The sequence below is a fragment of the Malania oleifera genome, chromosome 9, assembly GCF_029873635.1.
Source record: "Malania oleifera isolate guangnan ecotype guangnan chromosome 9, ASM2987363v1, whole genome shotgun sequence".
NCBI lineage: Eukaryota > Viridiplantae > Streptophyta > Magnoliopsida > Santalales > Ximeniaceae > Malania > Malania oleifera.
The window spans coordinates 48,143,486-48,161,177 of NC_080425.1; the positions used below are offsets into that span (position 1 = coordinate 48,143,486).

The window sequence follows — 17,692 nt, forward strand, 5'->3', positions numbered from 1 at the left end:
TTATAACAACATTTTTTATTTAACCATTCATGTCTAAATTATCTTTATATGTATGATAAATCATACTTAATCAATTCATGAATCTCATTTATATCAACCAAATATGATTAAGACACATTATCTTATGAATATGTTTAATACACATATTATACTACAACTATTGCATCTCATATTCAACATAGATGTATTTAGTTTGTAATATGTTAGTCCTAAAACTTACATTATTACGTCTATTAACAATTTCTAAAGCTTCGTAAAAGAATTTCATGCTTCACTACTAATTTCCATCATTTTCTCAAATTCAAAAAACCGAAATTGAAATTTTCATCAAAATTTTTATACTTTTGGAGCTTCTAAATGTCAGTCGAAATTGAAATTTAAGACCTTGCTTTTGCTCATGTGCCTAATGCAATTCAGAAGAAGTTGGATGATATGGTAGAAAAGTGTATTTTTATTGGCTACAATTATGAATATATATATATATATATATATATAAGCTATTCAATCCGGTTACCGAAAAGGTGATAGTTAGTCAAGATGTCACATTTGATGAGCAATTTACGTGGGATTGGTCTACTAAAGCGTCAAAATTGCCATCAAAACCTTGGGAAAAAAATTTTAGGGAAATTTTGACAAATTCCCAGCTAGTGACCCATCATCTTCTACAATTTTACCTATTCCTGAAGAGTCATACAGTTGGCTACAACATCAATGCCACATGCCGGCCAAATTGCTGGATTATGTAATTAATAATAATAGTGATTTAAAAGAAGATGTTGTGAATTTTTCCTTTTTTGCAGATTGTGATCCATTGCCTTATGAAGAAACCACTAGTGATGATCGATGGATTCAAGGTATGGATGAAGAAATTCAAGCATTGAGAAAAATAACACTTGAGAGCTCACTACTCTTCCTCATGGGGGTATAAGACCAAGTACAAGCCTAATGGAGAGGCAGATCACTTTAACCGCCTTTGGTAGCGGAAGGCTACAAACAAGCATGTATTGATTATTTTGAGGTGGTCACACCTGTTTCCTGACTTGACACTACAAATGATTATTTCCTTGCTGCTCATAATTCTTAGAATTTTTTTCAGATGGATGTAAATTCTGCATTTTTGAATATCGTTCTTGAAGAGGGAGTATATGTTGAGCAACCTACAAGTAATGTGAAAAAAGGTGAAGCGGATAAAGTTTACAGGCTTAAAAGAGCTTTATATCAATTGAAGCACCAAAAGCATGGAAATACATGCATTGATTCTTATTTCTTAGATCACGGATTTCAGAAATACCCTCACAGGCATGCTTTATATGTTAAATTTGATTTGAAAAGCGATATTCTTGTCGTATGCTCATATATGGATGATTTGATTTTTACTAGTGATAATTGAAAGATGATTGCAGATTTTAAGGAAGCCATGATTCATCATTTTGAGATGATAGATATGATATTGATGTCATATTTTCTTGGTGTTGAAGTTGTTCAAACAGATGAAGGCATATTTATTTCCAGAAAAAATATGCACATGATATTTTGAAAAAATTTCAAATGGAATCTTGCAAACCAATTTTGAATCCATTTTAAGACAGATTAAAACTTGCAAAGAATGATCCTGAAAATTTAGTCAGTGCTACTGATTTCAAAAGGTTAGTAGGGAGTTTGCGGTAGTTAACTTCCACTAGACCTGATATCGTTTATGGAGTTGGTCTAGTTAGCAGATTGATGGAGTTCTGTGTCAGTCACATAGCCAAGCGGCTATGCATATTCTGAGATACGTACACAATCTCATGGAATTTTTTATTCGTGTTAACAAAGTGGACCTTGTTAGTTACACAGATAGTGATTGGGCTGGAGACATTGAAACTCAAAAGAGTACTTCAGGTTATACTTTTCATCTTGGTTCCGAAATTTTCTCTTGATCTTCTAAATAACAGTAGGCAGTTGCTCGTTATATGGCTGAGGCGATTGTGGCTACTAGTAGTGCTACTTGAGCAGTTTGGTTGTGTAGACTACTTGGCATATTACAACATCAACAAGATAGTCCTACAAATATTGTTTGTGATATAGATCTGCTATTGATTTGACAAAGAACCTAGTTTTTAATGGTAGAAGCAAGCATATCAACGTCAAGTATCACTATATCCGGGACTTGATGTGTGACAAAAAAATTATAATTGAATTGTGTTCAATTGAAGATCAAGTTGCAGATATTTTTACAAAACCACTCAAAGTGAATGTTTTTTTGAAACTCAAATAATTGATGGGCATGATAAGTTTTAAAGAACTTGGTTTAAGGGAGGCTATGTAGAAAATAAACCAAGTTTTATATTATTTATGGGTTTCCATGTTTAGTCTTGTGTGTAGGAAATCTTAGGAGTCTTTCGATTGGTTACATGGGTTTCCATACTTATTCTAGTATGTATAAGAAACCCTAGGTATTTAAAGAGCCTTATGTACATGACTCTATACTACTTGATGGCTATTGCGAAGAAATTGCACCTAATTTTTATATAAAATGTTCATCTTTATGAATTAATTTTTTAAATCTCCACACTAAAGCATTGGAGGAGATAAATTTATCATTCATTTTTTGTCAATGAAGCAGCACTAAGACAATATCATTATATCATTATAATAACTAATTCAAGGTCACCTTGGGATTTAAAATTAAAGAGTGGAGGGAGCGGACGGCCATTAGGAAGACGTGTGTTTGGGTCCCTCAGCTCATCAAAGAAAGGGTGAATGCAAGCTTCCAACTGCAATATCACCACAGAAAAATGATAATTAATACATTTATTACCAAAGAGTGATAACAAATGAAAAATGTAAACAAACATAAAAAATTATTTTAAAAATTGAAAGCTAAACTTACAGCAGTACATCGCAAATTAGGGGAATACTGAAAAAACCTGCAAACCAGGTCTACTGCTTCTGGAGGTAAACGTTTCTGAAAGACCTGTCATATCATATTAGAATAAGTTCTCTGTGAGTCTCCAATTCAAAGTAATATATCGTCCATAAATCAAATGGTAGCCAAATAAGGGTAAAAATAATTAAACAAAAAACCAAAAGCAACAGCAACAACAACAAAAAACAAGTTAAGAAAGCATTTGTGAACACAGATGGAGAAACAATGCAAAATCTGCATGAAAATAAAGAAATAAATAAAAAAGAAAGAAAAAATAAAAAGTAGGCAAAAATGCATGCAACAAAGTTGATCCAACCAGTTGAACCAGATACGCCAAACAGTTTAATAAAAACATCAAATCATATTCATAGGGTAGATGATCTTACATAAATCAGTCTCTTTTTAATAAATCACATGTTGAAAGGCTCCAAAGGGAACAACTCACACGCACAGTATGCAGACAAAGAGAACAAAAAGCCCTGAAAATGAGGCATCAACTACGAAGTGCCTCCTACCCTGTCCAAGAAACAAGAATAAATGGGTCTGAAGAAAAAACTCTCTCACTCAACCAAGGTCCTAAATTTCGATTTTGACTCAAATTTCAAAACTTCAATAGTACAGAAATTTTGAAGGAAATTTCAATTTCGATTTGAAAAATAATGGAAATCAGTAGTAAATGGAATTCTTTCATGAAACTTTAGAAATGGTTAATTGACGTAATAACATAAGTTTTAGGACTAATATATTACAAATTAAAAACATCTACGTTGTGTATGAGGTGGAAAAGTTGTAGTATGATTTGTGTATAAGATAATGTGCATTAAAATTATTCAGTTAATACAAATGAAATTCCTAAATCATTTAAATATTATTTATTATACAAATAATGATAATTTAGACATGAATGCTTAGATAAAAAATGCTGTTGCAAGTTTATTTTTTCATATAATTTCAAAATTTCTTGTAATAATCTTTCTTTCAATAAAAAGAACAACATAAATTAAGAGAGAAATTTCACTTCGCTCCTAAATCTCTTATTTGAATTTTGAGGAAATTTTGTTCTATAGTTAAAATTTTTGACAAGTTTTGTTAAAATTTCAAGATTTCGATAAATTTCAAATGATTTGTTGAAATTTCAACGGAAATCAAATACCATTTCAATTTCAAGGGTGACGGAAATCAGAAATTTAGATGGAAATTTTGACAATTTCATGGAAATTTAAGACCATGCACTCATCTAAAAAAGGGTTGACCAAAATTGAATCTTTAACTCTAAATTTTTTTTTTTGTTCAGCTTTTTGGGGGCTTGGGCGGTGAATGGGGCGAAAGAACCTAAAGAAAGCAAAAGGGAAAAAATACAAACAAGAAAATAAGACAATATATCATATCACCACAAAAATAGCACACATCAGAGAGTTTCCCCTCCTTTTGCATTAACAAATCTCCTGAAATGTTGGTGACAAACGCTCTACATTACTCCTTGGACATGCCAAACAATATACTCCAAATTCCCCAAGAGAGTGCAATTACACTATACGGCATTTCAATAAATAGTAATTTAATTTATAAAATACACCTAATCACATAAATTATTATTAACTAGTTTAAAAAAATAAAAACAAGAGTATATTTAAATAGTTATTTTGGTCATTTAGATTTATTAGTGCGTTAGTGTTATATTAATAATTGAGAGTTAGTAAGGGTATTATGGTCATTGGCATGTTCTTGATATATACTATGAATAGAGGGGGAGACCTATCATTGTGATTAGATGTTCCGGCTTACTCAATAGTCAATACTTCAACATGGTATTAGAATAAGATCAGACCTCTACTGTCAAACCAAACCCTAAACCTGATCATCCTATGTAAATATGCCATTATAAGAGGGTCAGCCATACCTTTAGAGATTAGAAACGAGTCCAAAGGTCACCAGAAACTTCCTGGACAGCACTGCCTTCTCTAGCATCTCAAGAACCCTTCCATATTTTGTAAAACCAACACCAACCAGTCACAGAACCCTTCAAACTGTATGTGGGTGAAATTTCAACACTGGAGAACCAGCCATGCACTTCCATGTGCCCCATGCACCATCCAGTTTTTAGCAGGTCCAACCCCACACACCGTCACGTGAGAGAATTTTCCAGTCAGTTTTGCCACCAATTCAACCTGAAGGCTTTAAATCCTTCCATAGACCATAATATCAAGTTGTTGGTCATGTATTTTACCCAACCTTTTTCAGACATTTACTCGTGGCAATTTTTTAGTTGTTGTTCAGTGCTATTAAGGCAATCAGTTGGTCCCTTGTGGCAGTGACAGTAACAGTCTGTGTAAGCTAATTTTCGGGGACTAGTAGTGCTATGTCTACTTGTTGTTGACTTGCTCATGGTTTAGTCAATGGTCAGCTTTACTTGTGGTTGTTCTGATTGTTTTATAAGTTCACCTTGTTTGTCGTTGGTTTCATTTGTGGATGTTGGGATGGAGTTGAGTACGTTCCCTTCATAGCTGCCATAGATAACAACTGAAAAGTGGAATGGAAAGAATTATGTTTAGTGGTATAAGGCTGTTAAGATCTATTTAATAGGCTTAGGTAAATCTGAGCACTTGTTCCAATCCAGGCCCTTTAATGATAAAACAAAAGAAGCCTCAATTCAGGAAAATGCATTCATTATTTCCCTCTTGTTGAACTCAATGGAGCCCCAAATTGCACGTATGCATCTCGATGTATGCAAGGAGATTTGGGATTATGTCAAGCTCCTATATTCAAGTAATATTACACGTCTATACTATTTATCCCTGAAGTACTTTCAGTTACAACAGGAAGATAGCGTCACAAAGTCCTTTGCATAGATGAAGCATATCCATGAGGAGCTTTACATTGTGCAAACAATAACTGCCGATGTTTGCGAAATGCAAAAGCAAAGGGAGCAAATGACAGCTCTTCGGGTTCTAGTGAGTTTGAAACCCAAATTTGAGGCACTCCAGTCCCAGATTCTTGGTATTACAAAGTTGTCATTCTTTGCTAATGTTTATTCTCACATACTTCATGCTTCCTCCAGCACACATTCCCCATGCCTTGCATCTGGGGTTTCAACCCTTGGCTTTGAGAGGACTGATTTTGTTAAACAGGATGATTTTGGTTTTCAACCTAGCAACCATAGAAGTTCTTGAGGTGGTTCAACTGGCTGTAGTGGGAGAGATGGATGAGGTAGAGGCCCTCCCAGCAAGAGCACTCATTGTGAACAAGGAGGTCATGCTATTAAGCAGTGCGGGATCTCCACAATAAATCTGCTGCGCCACCAATGCAGCCAACACAGATTCTAAACTTTTGGGCATCAGCAGGGAGCAGCACATTGTATCTGTGTCATAGGAAGAGTATTCCAAATTCCAATAGTATCAAGCCTCCCAACAAGCTTCCATTCCCATTGCATATCTTGCTCAAACAAGTAACCCTACAGCTTGCCTGTCATCCAGTACTTCTCATCTTACTCCTTGGGTTATAGATTCAGCTGCTATTGATCATATAACAGGTATACCTAATTTCTTCTCTACTCTCCCATATCTTGAAAACTTACCTCATGTTATTCTTGCTTATGGCTCCACCACTGCCGTCAAGGGAATAGGGACTACAAGTCCAACGTCCTCTATTTCTCTTCTTTCGGTATTGGATATTCCCAAGTTCCCTTTCAATCTTATATCAATTAGCAAGACTACTAAATCCATGAATTGTTCAGCAATGTTCTTCCTTGATTCTATGGTCTTTTAGGATTTGAAAACAAGGAATACGATTAGTGGAGGGCATAAAGCCGGTGGACTTTATCAGTTTGAGCTGCAACCTCCTTTTACTGCCAACATTGTTGCAGCCACATGACTCCAAATCGATTGCTTCATTGGAAAAGTTAAAAATACTAGTTCCTAATTTGAGTCCTATGTCTAGTCTTGAGTGTGAGTCTTGTAAGTTGGGAATGCATCATCATGTTCCTTTTGCTTCCCAAATCAATTAACGGGCAGCAAGCCCTTTTGTGTTAGTTCATTCTTTGTTTGGGGTCCTAGTTGAGTTGTGTCCAAGTTGGGTCTCCAATACTTCATTAGTTTTGTTGATCAATAATTGTAGGGTATCTTCCGAAAATGATAGCCGATATTGGTTGTTGGATTCTTCGGGAGTCTATTCTTGTAAATCTTTCTTTGAATTCTTGGTTGAACAAATTCCTCTTTTCCTCTTTACAAGGTTATATGGAAGGTCAAAATTCCCCCTAAAATCAAAGTGTTTTTTTGGTTGGTTGTGCTTAATTGGATAAACACTAATGACTTGTTGCAAATAAGGAAACCTTTAAAAGCTCTCCTTCTTGATATTTCTATACTTTGCTTTAATTGTTCAGAGTTTGTTTCACACCTTTTCCTGCACTGTGATTATGCAAGGAAGGTTTGGAACAAGTTATTCAATTACTTTGAAGAAAGATGGGTTTGTCCTAGAACAGTGGAGGAGTTCTTAGCAATTTCTTTTGTGGGGTTTGGGAGGAAGAAGGAAGGAATTGCATTATGGAATTGTGCTATATTTGCTGTGTTTTGGAGCTTGTGGAAGGAACGTAATGCGCGTATGCTTGCAAGGAAGAAGTTACCATATTGGTTGGCGTGGAAAAAGATTCTTTTTATGGCTTCTTTATGGTGTATGGGCTATGGAAATTTCAAGGGAATGTGATTCCAGTGCGATTGGAAGTCTCTTCTTAGGGCATCTTGAGTTTCTTTTGTCATTTTTTATTTTTGCAATTTTATCTTTGGTTTTTTTTAGGATAATCAGTATTTGTTAAGGAGATGTCATCTCTTTAGCTTGTAAATTCTATCTTTATCTAATGAATTTCTTTTTCTATTAAAAAAAAAAAATCAAAGATGAATTGGCTCTATTAAATAAAGAATGCTCTCAGTTTTTCAAATATTTTGTCTTTTTTCTCTAAAATAAAGAATCAATTTGGTTTGTCTATCTTAATACCTCGAAGTGATAATGCTAAAGAGTACTTCAATACCCAATTCACTACCTATATAACTCAGTTTGGTATTGTTCATCAGTCATCTTGTGCCGTACTCAACCAAATGGGATTGTAGAGAGGAAAAATAGACATATCACCTTACTTATCAAATGCATGTTCCTACAGTGTTTTGGAGTGGTGTTGTACTCACTATCCACTATCTTATCAATAGGATGTCGTCCTTTATTCTTAGTGGTAAAATTCCTTACTCCATTCTCTTTCTAATGCTCCTCTATTCTCTTTAGCTCCTCGTATTTTCGAGTGATTCCTTTGTTCATCAACTGACCCCCGAGGTGGATAAGTTGGATCCTCATGCTATAAAATGTGTCTTTCTAAGCGACTCATGTACTCAAAAGGGATATCATTGCTATAGTCCAACACTTCATTGTTTTTTTGTCACTACCAATGTTACCTTGTTTGAGTCTACAATACTCTCAATCCCTAAGTGCTACTAACCTCAATAAGTCTCTTCCTTTGCTTAATCTTCAAAATTCTAGTTGCTGTCTTTACCCAATCATCCACCTATGTCTTTATGTAGTTTGGTTCCTTCTCATCATCTTGATCATCCTAATTTGCAGGTGCATTCACAATGGCTACTCCAAAGACAAGAGTCCCCTCCAGCTTCTATTGTAAGGCTTTGGTTTCCTCATCTAATGATCATATTTCCCACGATGTTGATCCTCTCATTGTTGCTTGTAAAGATCAATGCACATGTGCACAACACACTATCTCCAACTTTGTTTTCTATGACTTCTTGTCACCCGCTTATTATTGTTTTTTTACTACTCTATGTCTCATCTTTGTTGTTCTTCCTAAATTAGTTTTTGAAGCCATAGCCTACTCTTGGTCCAAAAATACAATGGTTGAAGAGATGAGTGCATTACACGAAACTGATACTTGGGAAATGGTATCTCTTCCTCCTAATACTAGGGTTGGTTGTCACCAGGTATATATTGCGAAAGTCAGCCCTAATGGTTATGCGGCTCTTCTAAAGGCACGTCTTGTTGCTAAGGGATATACTCGAGTGTATGGTTTGGATTATTCAGACACATCCTACCCAGTCACTAAACTTAACCCAATATGCCTATTCATCTACTTGGCCACAACTTGACTGACCTCTACATTAGTTAGATGGGCAGAATGTCTTCCTGCATGGTGATCTTAAGGAGGGGGTTTATATGGAGCAACCACTTGGGTTTGATGCTCAAAGGGAGTCAAATTTAGTGTGTCGGCTTGAGATGTCAGTATATGGTCTAAAACAATCTTCCAAAGCATGGTTTAATCAATTCAGTGTCATGGTACTTGAGTTTGGCCTTCAAATGGGGTGCAGTGGGTATAGAAATATCTAAGTCTCATATAGGAATTGTTTTGTCAAGGGAAGTATGTTCCTATTTTTTGGACGAGACTACGTTGTTGAGATCTAAACCTATTGATACACTCATGGATCCTAACAAAAAGTTGATGGCAGATATAGATGATTTGTTGCCTTACATAGGATGGTACTAATGACTTTTTGAATCATCTCATAGTCATTCAACCAGATATATCTTGCGCAACAAGTGTTGTAAGTCAATTTTTGGATTCTTCAAGGACAAGTCATTACAATGTGGTAATTCGCATCTTGAGATATCGCAAAAGCGCACCTAGAAGATACCTATTATATTAAGATCAAGGTCACAATTATATTCAAGATTATACAAATGCAGATTGGGCCAGGTCACCTTCAAATGGAAGATCCACAGCTAGGTAAAAAATCTTTATGGTGGTAATTTGGTTTACTGAGTAAAAAACATATTGTAGTGGCCAAATCAAGTGCTAAGTTAGAGTATCGGCCGTGGCTCACACTACACATGAACTTGTTTGGCTAAAAAACATGTTAGAAGAATTGGGTTTTCCATATTCTCAATCTATGGAGTTGACATGTGATAATTAAGTTGCTATGCATATTACCTGCAACCTAGTCTTCCATAATCAAACAAAACACATTAAAATTGATTGCCACTTTGTTTGAGAGAAACTTGTGCTGAAGTTCATTACAACCACTTATGTGAAGTTTGATGTTCAACTTGCTAACTTGTTTACTAAAGCTTTGGTGGGAGCTCATGCCAAATTCATTTGTACAATCTAGGAGCATAAGCTATTTATGCTCTAGCTTGAGGGGGAATGTTAATGGTTATTTTGGCCATTTAGTATTATTAGTGTGTTAGTGTTATGTTAATAATTGTGAGTTAGTAAGGGTATTTATGGTCATTGGTATGTACTTGACATATATAATGTAAATAAAAGGAGAGACCTATCATTGTGATTAGGTCTTTCGTTTTACTCAATACTTTTCAATAGTCAATAATTATATTGCTAATTCAAAGATCATCAGCCTGTTACTGGGAGCTTTCAAGTGTCTTCGGAAATTGTTAGGCAGGCAGATGGTGATTTAAAATATAAAGGCTTTGATTTGAAGAAGGCTGCTCAAATTCAGGCTATTCATGTTGGAATGCATAAAATTTTTGAGAAACAAAACAATGATCCAAACCGGAGCACTAAAAAGTTTTTTGAGACATAATGATACAAGTTTTTCACTTGTGGGATGCGAGCCTAATCCAGTTAAGAAGTCAAAGAATTAAGATTTTTTTTTTATTGTAATGATATAGTTGCAAATAAAAAAAAAAGGGCAGCAAGTCTAAAGAGTGAGTTTGATAGTGATGCTTAGTGTGATGATGGTTTATTATTGGATGAAACTCAAGCTCAGTATGGTTAATGGAGGATGCCTCTCATTTGTTAGGAACTCCTATTGATGATTTGGACAGGGTTCCTATTATTTAATGATGATGGAGAGATACTGAACTAGTTACGATCAAGAATTTCAGCAGGCATGGAGAGAACAAGAAAATGATGTTGAGGAGGATGATCTTTTATCAGCACTGATTTATCCTCCTCCAGAAGTGAATGAAAAGGACATTGAGGCAGAACAGCTTTTTTATAAAATGGGCTTGAGCTTGACAGGTCCTACAAGTAATAAATGTGAATGGGTTACGAACAAGGAGGGACAGAGAGTATTGGATAATTAAAATGCTGCATAATGGGAAAGGTCTTAAGAAAAGTTTTTCGAACAAATTGTCCTGATTTGTTTTCTTTTCTTTTTCTTTTTTTTTTTTTTTTTCCTCTCTCTCTCTCTTTTCTTTTGTATTAACCTTGAGAACTTCTTTGTGCTCTTTGGTTGTACTTTCTGTTAGAAACTGGTTTTATATATTAAAGAGAAAAAAAAAAATACAAGCAGTATCCAGCATACTCTCGAGCACCCAAGCATATATCTGAAGCCTGCTTCAAGCCTCATGATGACTTGGCCAATAAAAAGCTTGAATGTACTAAAACATGAGCTTGTATTATGCCATCATTCGGACAATAAAATTGCATGCGCAGAACTACCATGTAATGAGGATTATGTATTAATTGTTAAACTAGACCAAGAAAAGATGTTCTGTAAATTACATTGGAAACTTGCTCGAGGATTTCAGTTTCAGATAACTTGTGTGTAAACATTTTATATGTGGGGGAAGGGATATTGGGCATACCTTGTGCCATGGATGAGGCTTTATTTGCGGGAACTTAAATTCAGTATAGTTTGGATTCATGCACTTTATCTCCTCCCTAGTAGGTGTTCCCAAAACCTGTGTGCAATCATTCAGAGTGTACATGATTACAACTTCAGAAAGCTTTTAAATGTGCATTTATTGCTTTAAAATTTTAAAATGAAAAACTTCACATTATGCTTTATCAGAAAACAAGCATTCTGTAGGGAATTACATTGCTGGAGCACTATATTCAGTTTAACGAAGTATTTTGTCAGTGTTATTTGTTTTATTTTCAAAAAAACAGCAAGGTAAGAAATCTCACTTGTAGAAACAAGAATCAATGGCACTTGTAACCAAGGTCTTAAATTTTGATTTTGACTCAAATTTTGAAGCTCCAAAATTACGGAAATTTCGACGGAAATTTCAATTTCGATGTCAATTTTGATTTTGATTTGAAAAAAGAACGGAAATTAGTAGTAAAGCATGGAATTCTTTGGGAAACTTTAGAAATGGTTAACAAACATAATAATATAAGTTTTAAGACTAATATATTACAAATTAAATACATCTATGTTTTGTATGAGGTGGAAAAGTTGTAAAATATTACGTGTATCAAACATATTTGAAAGATAATGTACATTAAACATATTCAGTTAATACAAATGAAATTCATAAACTATTTAAATATTATTTATTATTCAAATAATGATAATTTAGACATGAATGGCTGTTAAATAAAATGTTACCGTAAATTTATTTTTTCATATAATTTCAAAAGCACTTGTAATAATCTTTTGTTTCAGTAAAATAAATAAAATAAACTAAAAGAGAAATTTCACTTCACTCCTAAATCTCTCATTTGAATTCTAACGAAATTTCATTGTATAGTTAAAATTTCGACAAGTTTCGCTAAAATTTCGAGATTTCGATAAATTTTGGATGATTCATTGATATTTCGATGGAAATTATGCAAGACGGAAATCGACTGCCATTTTGATTTCGAGGGTGACGGAAATCGGAAATTTCGACGGAAATTTTGACAATTTCGTGGAAATTTAAGTCCATGCTTGTAACAGTCAGTGTCCAAAGAAACCGTTCTTCAGAAACAAAATATGTTTCCATCAATTCAAAGTTAAAGTCTATGCCAAACAAACCATAACTTAATATTTTTTATTTTAGACACAGCAAAATTTATATGGATTACTTCTATCTCCAAGAATGACTAAATTTGACTCAAAATTTGAATTTTAAACGCGTGTAATGGGGAAAACTGGAATTTCCTAAGTCATAAAAACTTGCAGCAATAAAGATAACTAGTAGAAGAGGTCACCTTAATGATCTCAACTAGTTGATCAACTCCACTTTCTCCAGGAAACAGAGGCTGCACAAGAATTTGGTTAGATAAAATACTTCTACTGATAGAAAAAAAACACCTCAAGAAAGAGATAGAGAGGGAGATCAGAATTTTAAACCACCTGTCCAAGGAGCAATTCAGCCATCACACACCCTGTAGACCATATATCTATGGCAGTCGTATATTCAGTGGCACCAAATATGAGCTCAGGAGCACGATAATATCTTGAACAGATGTAGGAAACATTAGGCTCTCCTTTCACCTGATAAAATGGAAGCATGTCAAAACTGAAACCAAGAAACAAGAAGCAATCCTGATCAATTTTTGCCACATGAAAGGCTTACCAAAACTTTTGCACTCCCAAAATCACAGAGTTTCAGCTGATGTGTGTGTGGATTCACCTGGCCAGAAAAACATAGCAATTTTATTTACCAAATACAATATAGGATAATGACATGGATATCTATTGGGAAAAAAATTTAAAAGACAAGATATTTAGGAAGTATCACCATGGAATAACTACATTTTTTTGGCCTAGAACCTAATAGTTCAAATGGTGATCTAACATGGTATTGGAGCTTTGGTTCCAAAAAGGTCTTGAGTTCAAATTATGCTATCTTTGTTGTTCCCCGTTATGTGCACTACATTGCACTCTTATCCTAGTGCTTTTGTCCACCCCTTCAAGTTCATCTATTTTCCCTTTTCGTATGCAAGACGACGTTGCAACTAGGAGGGGAAGGGGTTGGGGGAGGTTGGATAACTCAAAATACATTGATTTTTTTATATTAGAGAAATTTAATGAGAAAAGAGGAGAAAAAAAATAGCTTAGGAGAGGATAAGATATCCTCACAACTAGAAAAATAAAATAAAACCAACACTAATCCTAAAAAACTAAAATAACAAAACCCCTCTTCAGGCCCTTCCTATCATAATTGACCAAACTCTGTCGCCAACTCAACATACATCAGTTGGCCAACCTAACAGCTTAAGAGCATTGACTTACATGGTATCGCTGTCTCTTTGATCAAAGGGTCTAGAGTTCCTTACTGTCTTCTTCTGCTAATCAAAACTACAATTTCAGCTAGGGTTGCAAACAAGGCAAGCCAAGAGTTAACATGTTCAGGATCCGGCTTGGGCTCAGCTTGGAGCGAGCTCAGAATTCCGGGGCAGGCTCGGGCATAATTTATTTGCTTGCACAATCTTGGGCTTGGGCTCAACTCATTCTGCTTAAAGAAGTTTCTGGGCATCCCCAGCCAATTTAAGTATATACTATGGCTATTGAAATTAGTCTGGCAAGCATAACCAATCAATCTGCCATCACACTTGAAGCAATCAAAGGCAAGTAGCCTAAAATCCAATCAAGGAAAAAGAAGGTACTGGAAAAACTGATAAGCCTACACCCAGGATTCCATGGTTATAAGGCTAAACAAACCCACTACCTAAGCCTAATCCGAGCGTATTATTGAGCTGAACCAAGATGTTCACAAGCTGAAACGAGCCTAGCCCATCCATGTTCAAGTTCAGTTCATTTATTAAATAAGCCTCAAAATTGAATTGAGAGTCACTCATTTGTATAAAAACAAGCCCAAACAAGCTCTTACCGAGCTGAGCTCCCGCTCACAAGCAGCTTGGTTCTTTTCTTTTTTTGTATAGCAAAAGAAGAAGATTTCACTAAAAGTTCTGGAACATACAAAGAGGAGAATAATACATCCTCCTAGAAAAACCAGAAAGCAAAAAAAAAAACAAAAAAACAAAAACAAAACACAACAAAAAACAGAAAACACAGTCAAGCCAACAAATTGTGCCAATCCCGTTGAATATCCAAGAAGCTCACTCCTCTAAAGCACCCATAGCCAACACACCAAGTGAAGCCAAGTAACAAATATTCTCCCAAACCAGCAAAGAATTCAGCTCCAAAACAAGCACATTATGTTCCAATGCCAAGTAACAAATATTCTCCCAAACCAGCAAAGAATTCAGCTCCAAAACAATAGCACATTATGTTCCAACCATAAACCTCGCACCACTTCAAAATAACCACATTTCCAAAGTGCAATTGGATCCTTTCTCCTTCCAAAACCAAAAATAGGAAACTGCCAAAAGATCCTCCACGATTTCCAGAAAACCCAGCTCTCTCCCAATAAACAAAATAGCTTATTCCACATTTTCCAAGCAAATCACAGTGCAGGAAAAAATCACACTGCAGCTCGGTTCATTTGCAACCCAGATTTCAGCATAAGGGATGTCGGACACATACGTTCTCCCCTATTCAAGCCTAATGAGCACTCACATTGGGTGGGTGGGTGGGTGGGTGGGTGGGTGAGGGGTGGGGGGGAGGGGGGGGAGAGGGTGGAAGCTCATGTTAGCCGAGTTAGAGATATTAAAACCATTTGTAGGCCTTAATAGTTTAATCTTTTAGGTAACAAGGTGACATCACATGATATCAAAACTATGATCCCAAGAAGTCTTGGGTTTATGTGTTGTTATATGTGTTTTCCAATGATATGTCCATTGAAATGTGCTTTGCTCTGTTTGTGTTTGTGCAATCAGCTCAAGTTTGACCTTTGTGCCCCTTCACATGGGTCACTGAAAAACAGAGAGAATAGTTTGGGAATGATTTTCTATTAATTGAATAATAATTCTGACTTACACTGATTCCTACTTATAGAAATTACAAGGGTTCTAAACTAAGAAAAGAATCACTAATTAGTTTACCTAATAAAGATACATTCCTAATTTGTAATCATTGACTAATTACTGCCTAATTTACAGTCATACAATCTTGCCTAATTACTGCCGAATATCTTCCTAATTTTCCAACACTCCCCCTCAAGCTGGCTTGAAGATATCTTCCATAGTCAGCTGGCCATCAAAACATCAAATTGCTTCTTGTGCAGCCCCTTAGTAAATACATCAGCAATCTGTTCAGTAGTTGGGATGTATGGCATACAAATCAGCCCACAGTCAAGTTTTTCCTAGATAAAGTGTTTATCCACTTCCACATGCTTTGTTCTGTCATGAAGAACCGGATTGTGGGCGATTGAAATTGCTGCCTTGTTATCACAGTATAAACTTCATGGGCAGTGAACGTGAAGCCTTCAACTCTTCTAACATTCTTTTAATCCACATAACCTCACAAATACCATGAGCCACTGCTCTAAATTCAGCTTCTGCAATACTTCTAGCAACCACGTTTTGTTTTTTTTACTTCGCCAGGTAACAAGGTTTCCTCCAACAAAGGTACAGTATCCAGATGTTGATCTCCTATTTGTTATACTTCCAGACCAGTCGGCATCAGTGTAGGCTTCAATTTGTAGATGTCGACGTTTTTTAAAAAGTAGACCTTTTCCAGGAGCCCCCTTCAAATATCTTAGAATTCTGTAAACTGCTTCAAAATGCTCTGGTCCAGGCGAATGCATGAATTGACTAACCATACTTACAGAAAATGCTATATCCGGTCGTGTATGAGACAGATAAATCAACCTTCCAACAATTCGTTGATATCGTGCCCTGTTCACTGCTCTTTTGGTATTAGCAGCTTGTAATTTTGTGTTGGGTTCCATTGGTATTTCAGCTGTTTTACAGCCAAGCATACCTGTTTCTCCAAGCAAGTCCAGTACATACTTGCGTTGATTGACAAATATACCTCCCTTAGACCTAGCAAACTCCATTCCAAGGAAATACTTCAACGCACCCAAGTCTTTGATCTCGAATTCATCAACAAGCCTTTATTTTAGTCTTTCAGTTCAATACTATCATCTCCTGTCAAGATAATATCATCCACATAAACAATCAAAATGGCAATTTTACCTTCTTTTGAGTGCTTATAAAACATGGTATGATCTGCTTGACTTTGATAGTATCCGTGACGTCTTACTGCTCCGCCAAAGCGTTCAAACCAGGCCCTCGGTGACTGTTTGTGGCCGTATAATGACTTTCTTAATCTGCAGACTTTATCTATACCAAGTCTTTCTTCGAACCCCGGTGGAAGACTCATAAAAACTTCCTCTTCTAAGTCTCTGTTAAGGAACACATTTTTTACATCCAATTGGTGTAAAGGCCAATTAGAATTCATGGCAAGAGACAATAATACTCGAATTGAGTTTCTTTTGGCTACGGGGGCGAACGTCTCTTGGTAGTTGATTCCATAGGTTTGTGTAAAACCTTTCGCACAAGCCTCGCCTTATACCTCTCTATACTGCCATCAGCCCTACCCATTTGCACCCTACAGTTTTCTTGTCTATCACAAGTCAACTATCTCCCATGTGCCATTTTTCCTAAGAGCATTCATCTCCTCAAGAACTGCCAATTTCCAATTCGGATCATCTAGTGCTTCCTGGATATTTCTTGGCACAACAATAACTTGACAAATATTTGAAATAAATGCTCTATGATTATTGGAAAGTCTTTGGTAGGAAATATATTTGGCAATAGGATATTTAGTGCACATCCGGGTTTCTTTTCTTATGGCAATTGGAATGTCAAGATCTGAGGTTTTATGTTTTGGAGATACTATAGGATCTGAATCCGAAATAGGAGCAGAAGATAAAATAGGAATAGAATCAGATAAAACAGGAATGGGAGAAGAGTTACCTGAAATATTCCAGGCGTTCAGGGATTCTGATTGACTCTGTACTGGGATGATAGACAGGTCATTATTTCTTTGAGGGATCCTCTTTCTAGTATAAACCAGAAGCTCAGAATTTGGATTAAATGTATCCTTTTGTAGTATTTCCTTCTTTGTTGATAAAAAACCGATTCTGTCAATACCATCAACTTGAATTTCGATGTCTTGAGAAGTCAACAATTGTATTGGGTAAAGGTGCAGATTTTTTCCA

General features: G+C 35.6%; 1 protein-coding gene across 1 annotated transcript in view; it reads right to left on the reverse strand.

The window, feature by feature from the left end:
• Positions 1–17,692, reverse strand: part of LOC131164000 (shaggy-related protein kinase kappa) — a 66,681-nt gene that overhangs the window by 24,475 nt on the left and 24,514 nt on the right. Inside the window, exons 7-12 of the mRNA XM_058120878.1 lie at positions 13,199–13,255; positions 12,976–13,116; positions 12,831–12,881; positions 11,501–11,596; positions 2,873–2,956; positions 2,654–2,756 (exon numbers count right to left, since the gene is read on the reverse strand). Coding sequence (XP_057976861.1) covers positions 2,654–2,756; positions 2,873–2,956; positions 11,501–11,596; positions 12,831–12,881; positions 12,976–13,116; positions 13,199–13,255 — 532 coding nt within the window. The remainder of the gene's footprint in view (positions 1–2,653; positions 2,757–2,872; positions 2,957–11,500; positions 11,597–12,830; positions 12,882–12,975; positions 13,117–13,198; positions 13,256–17,692) is intronic.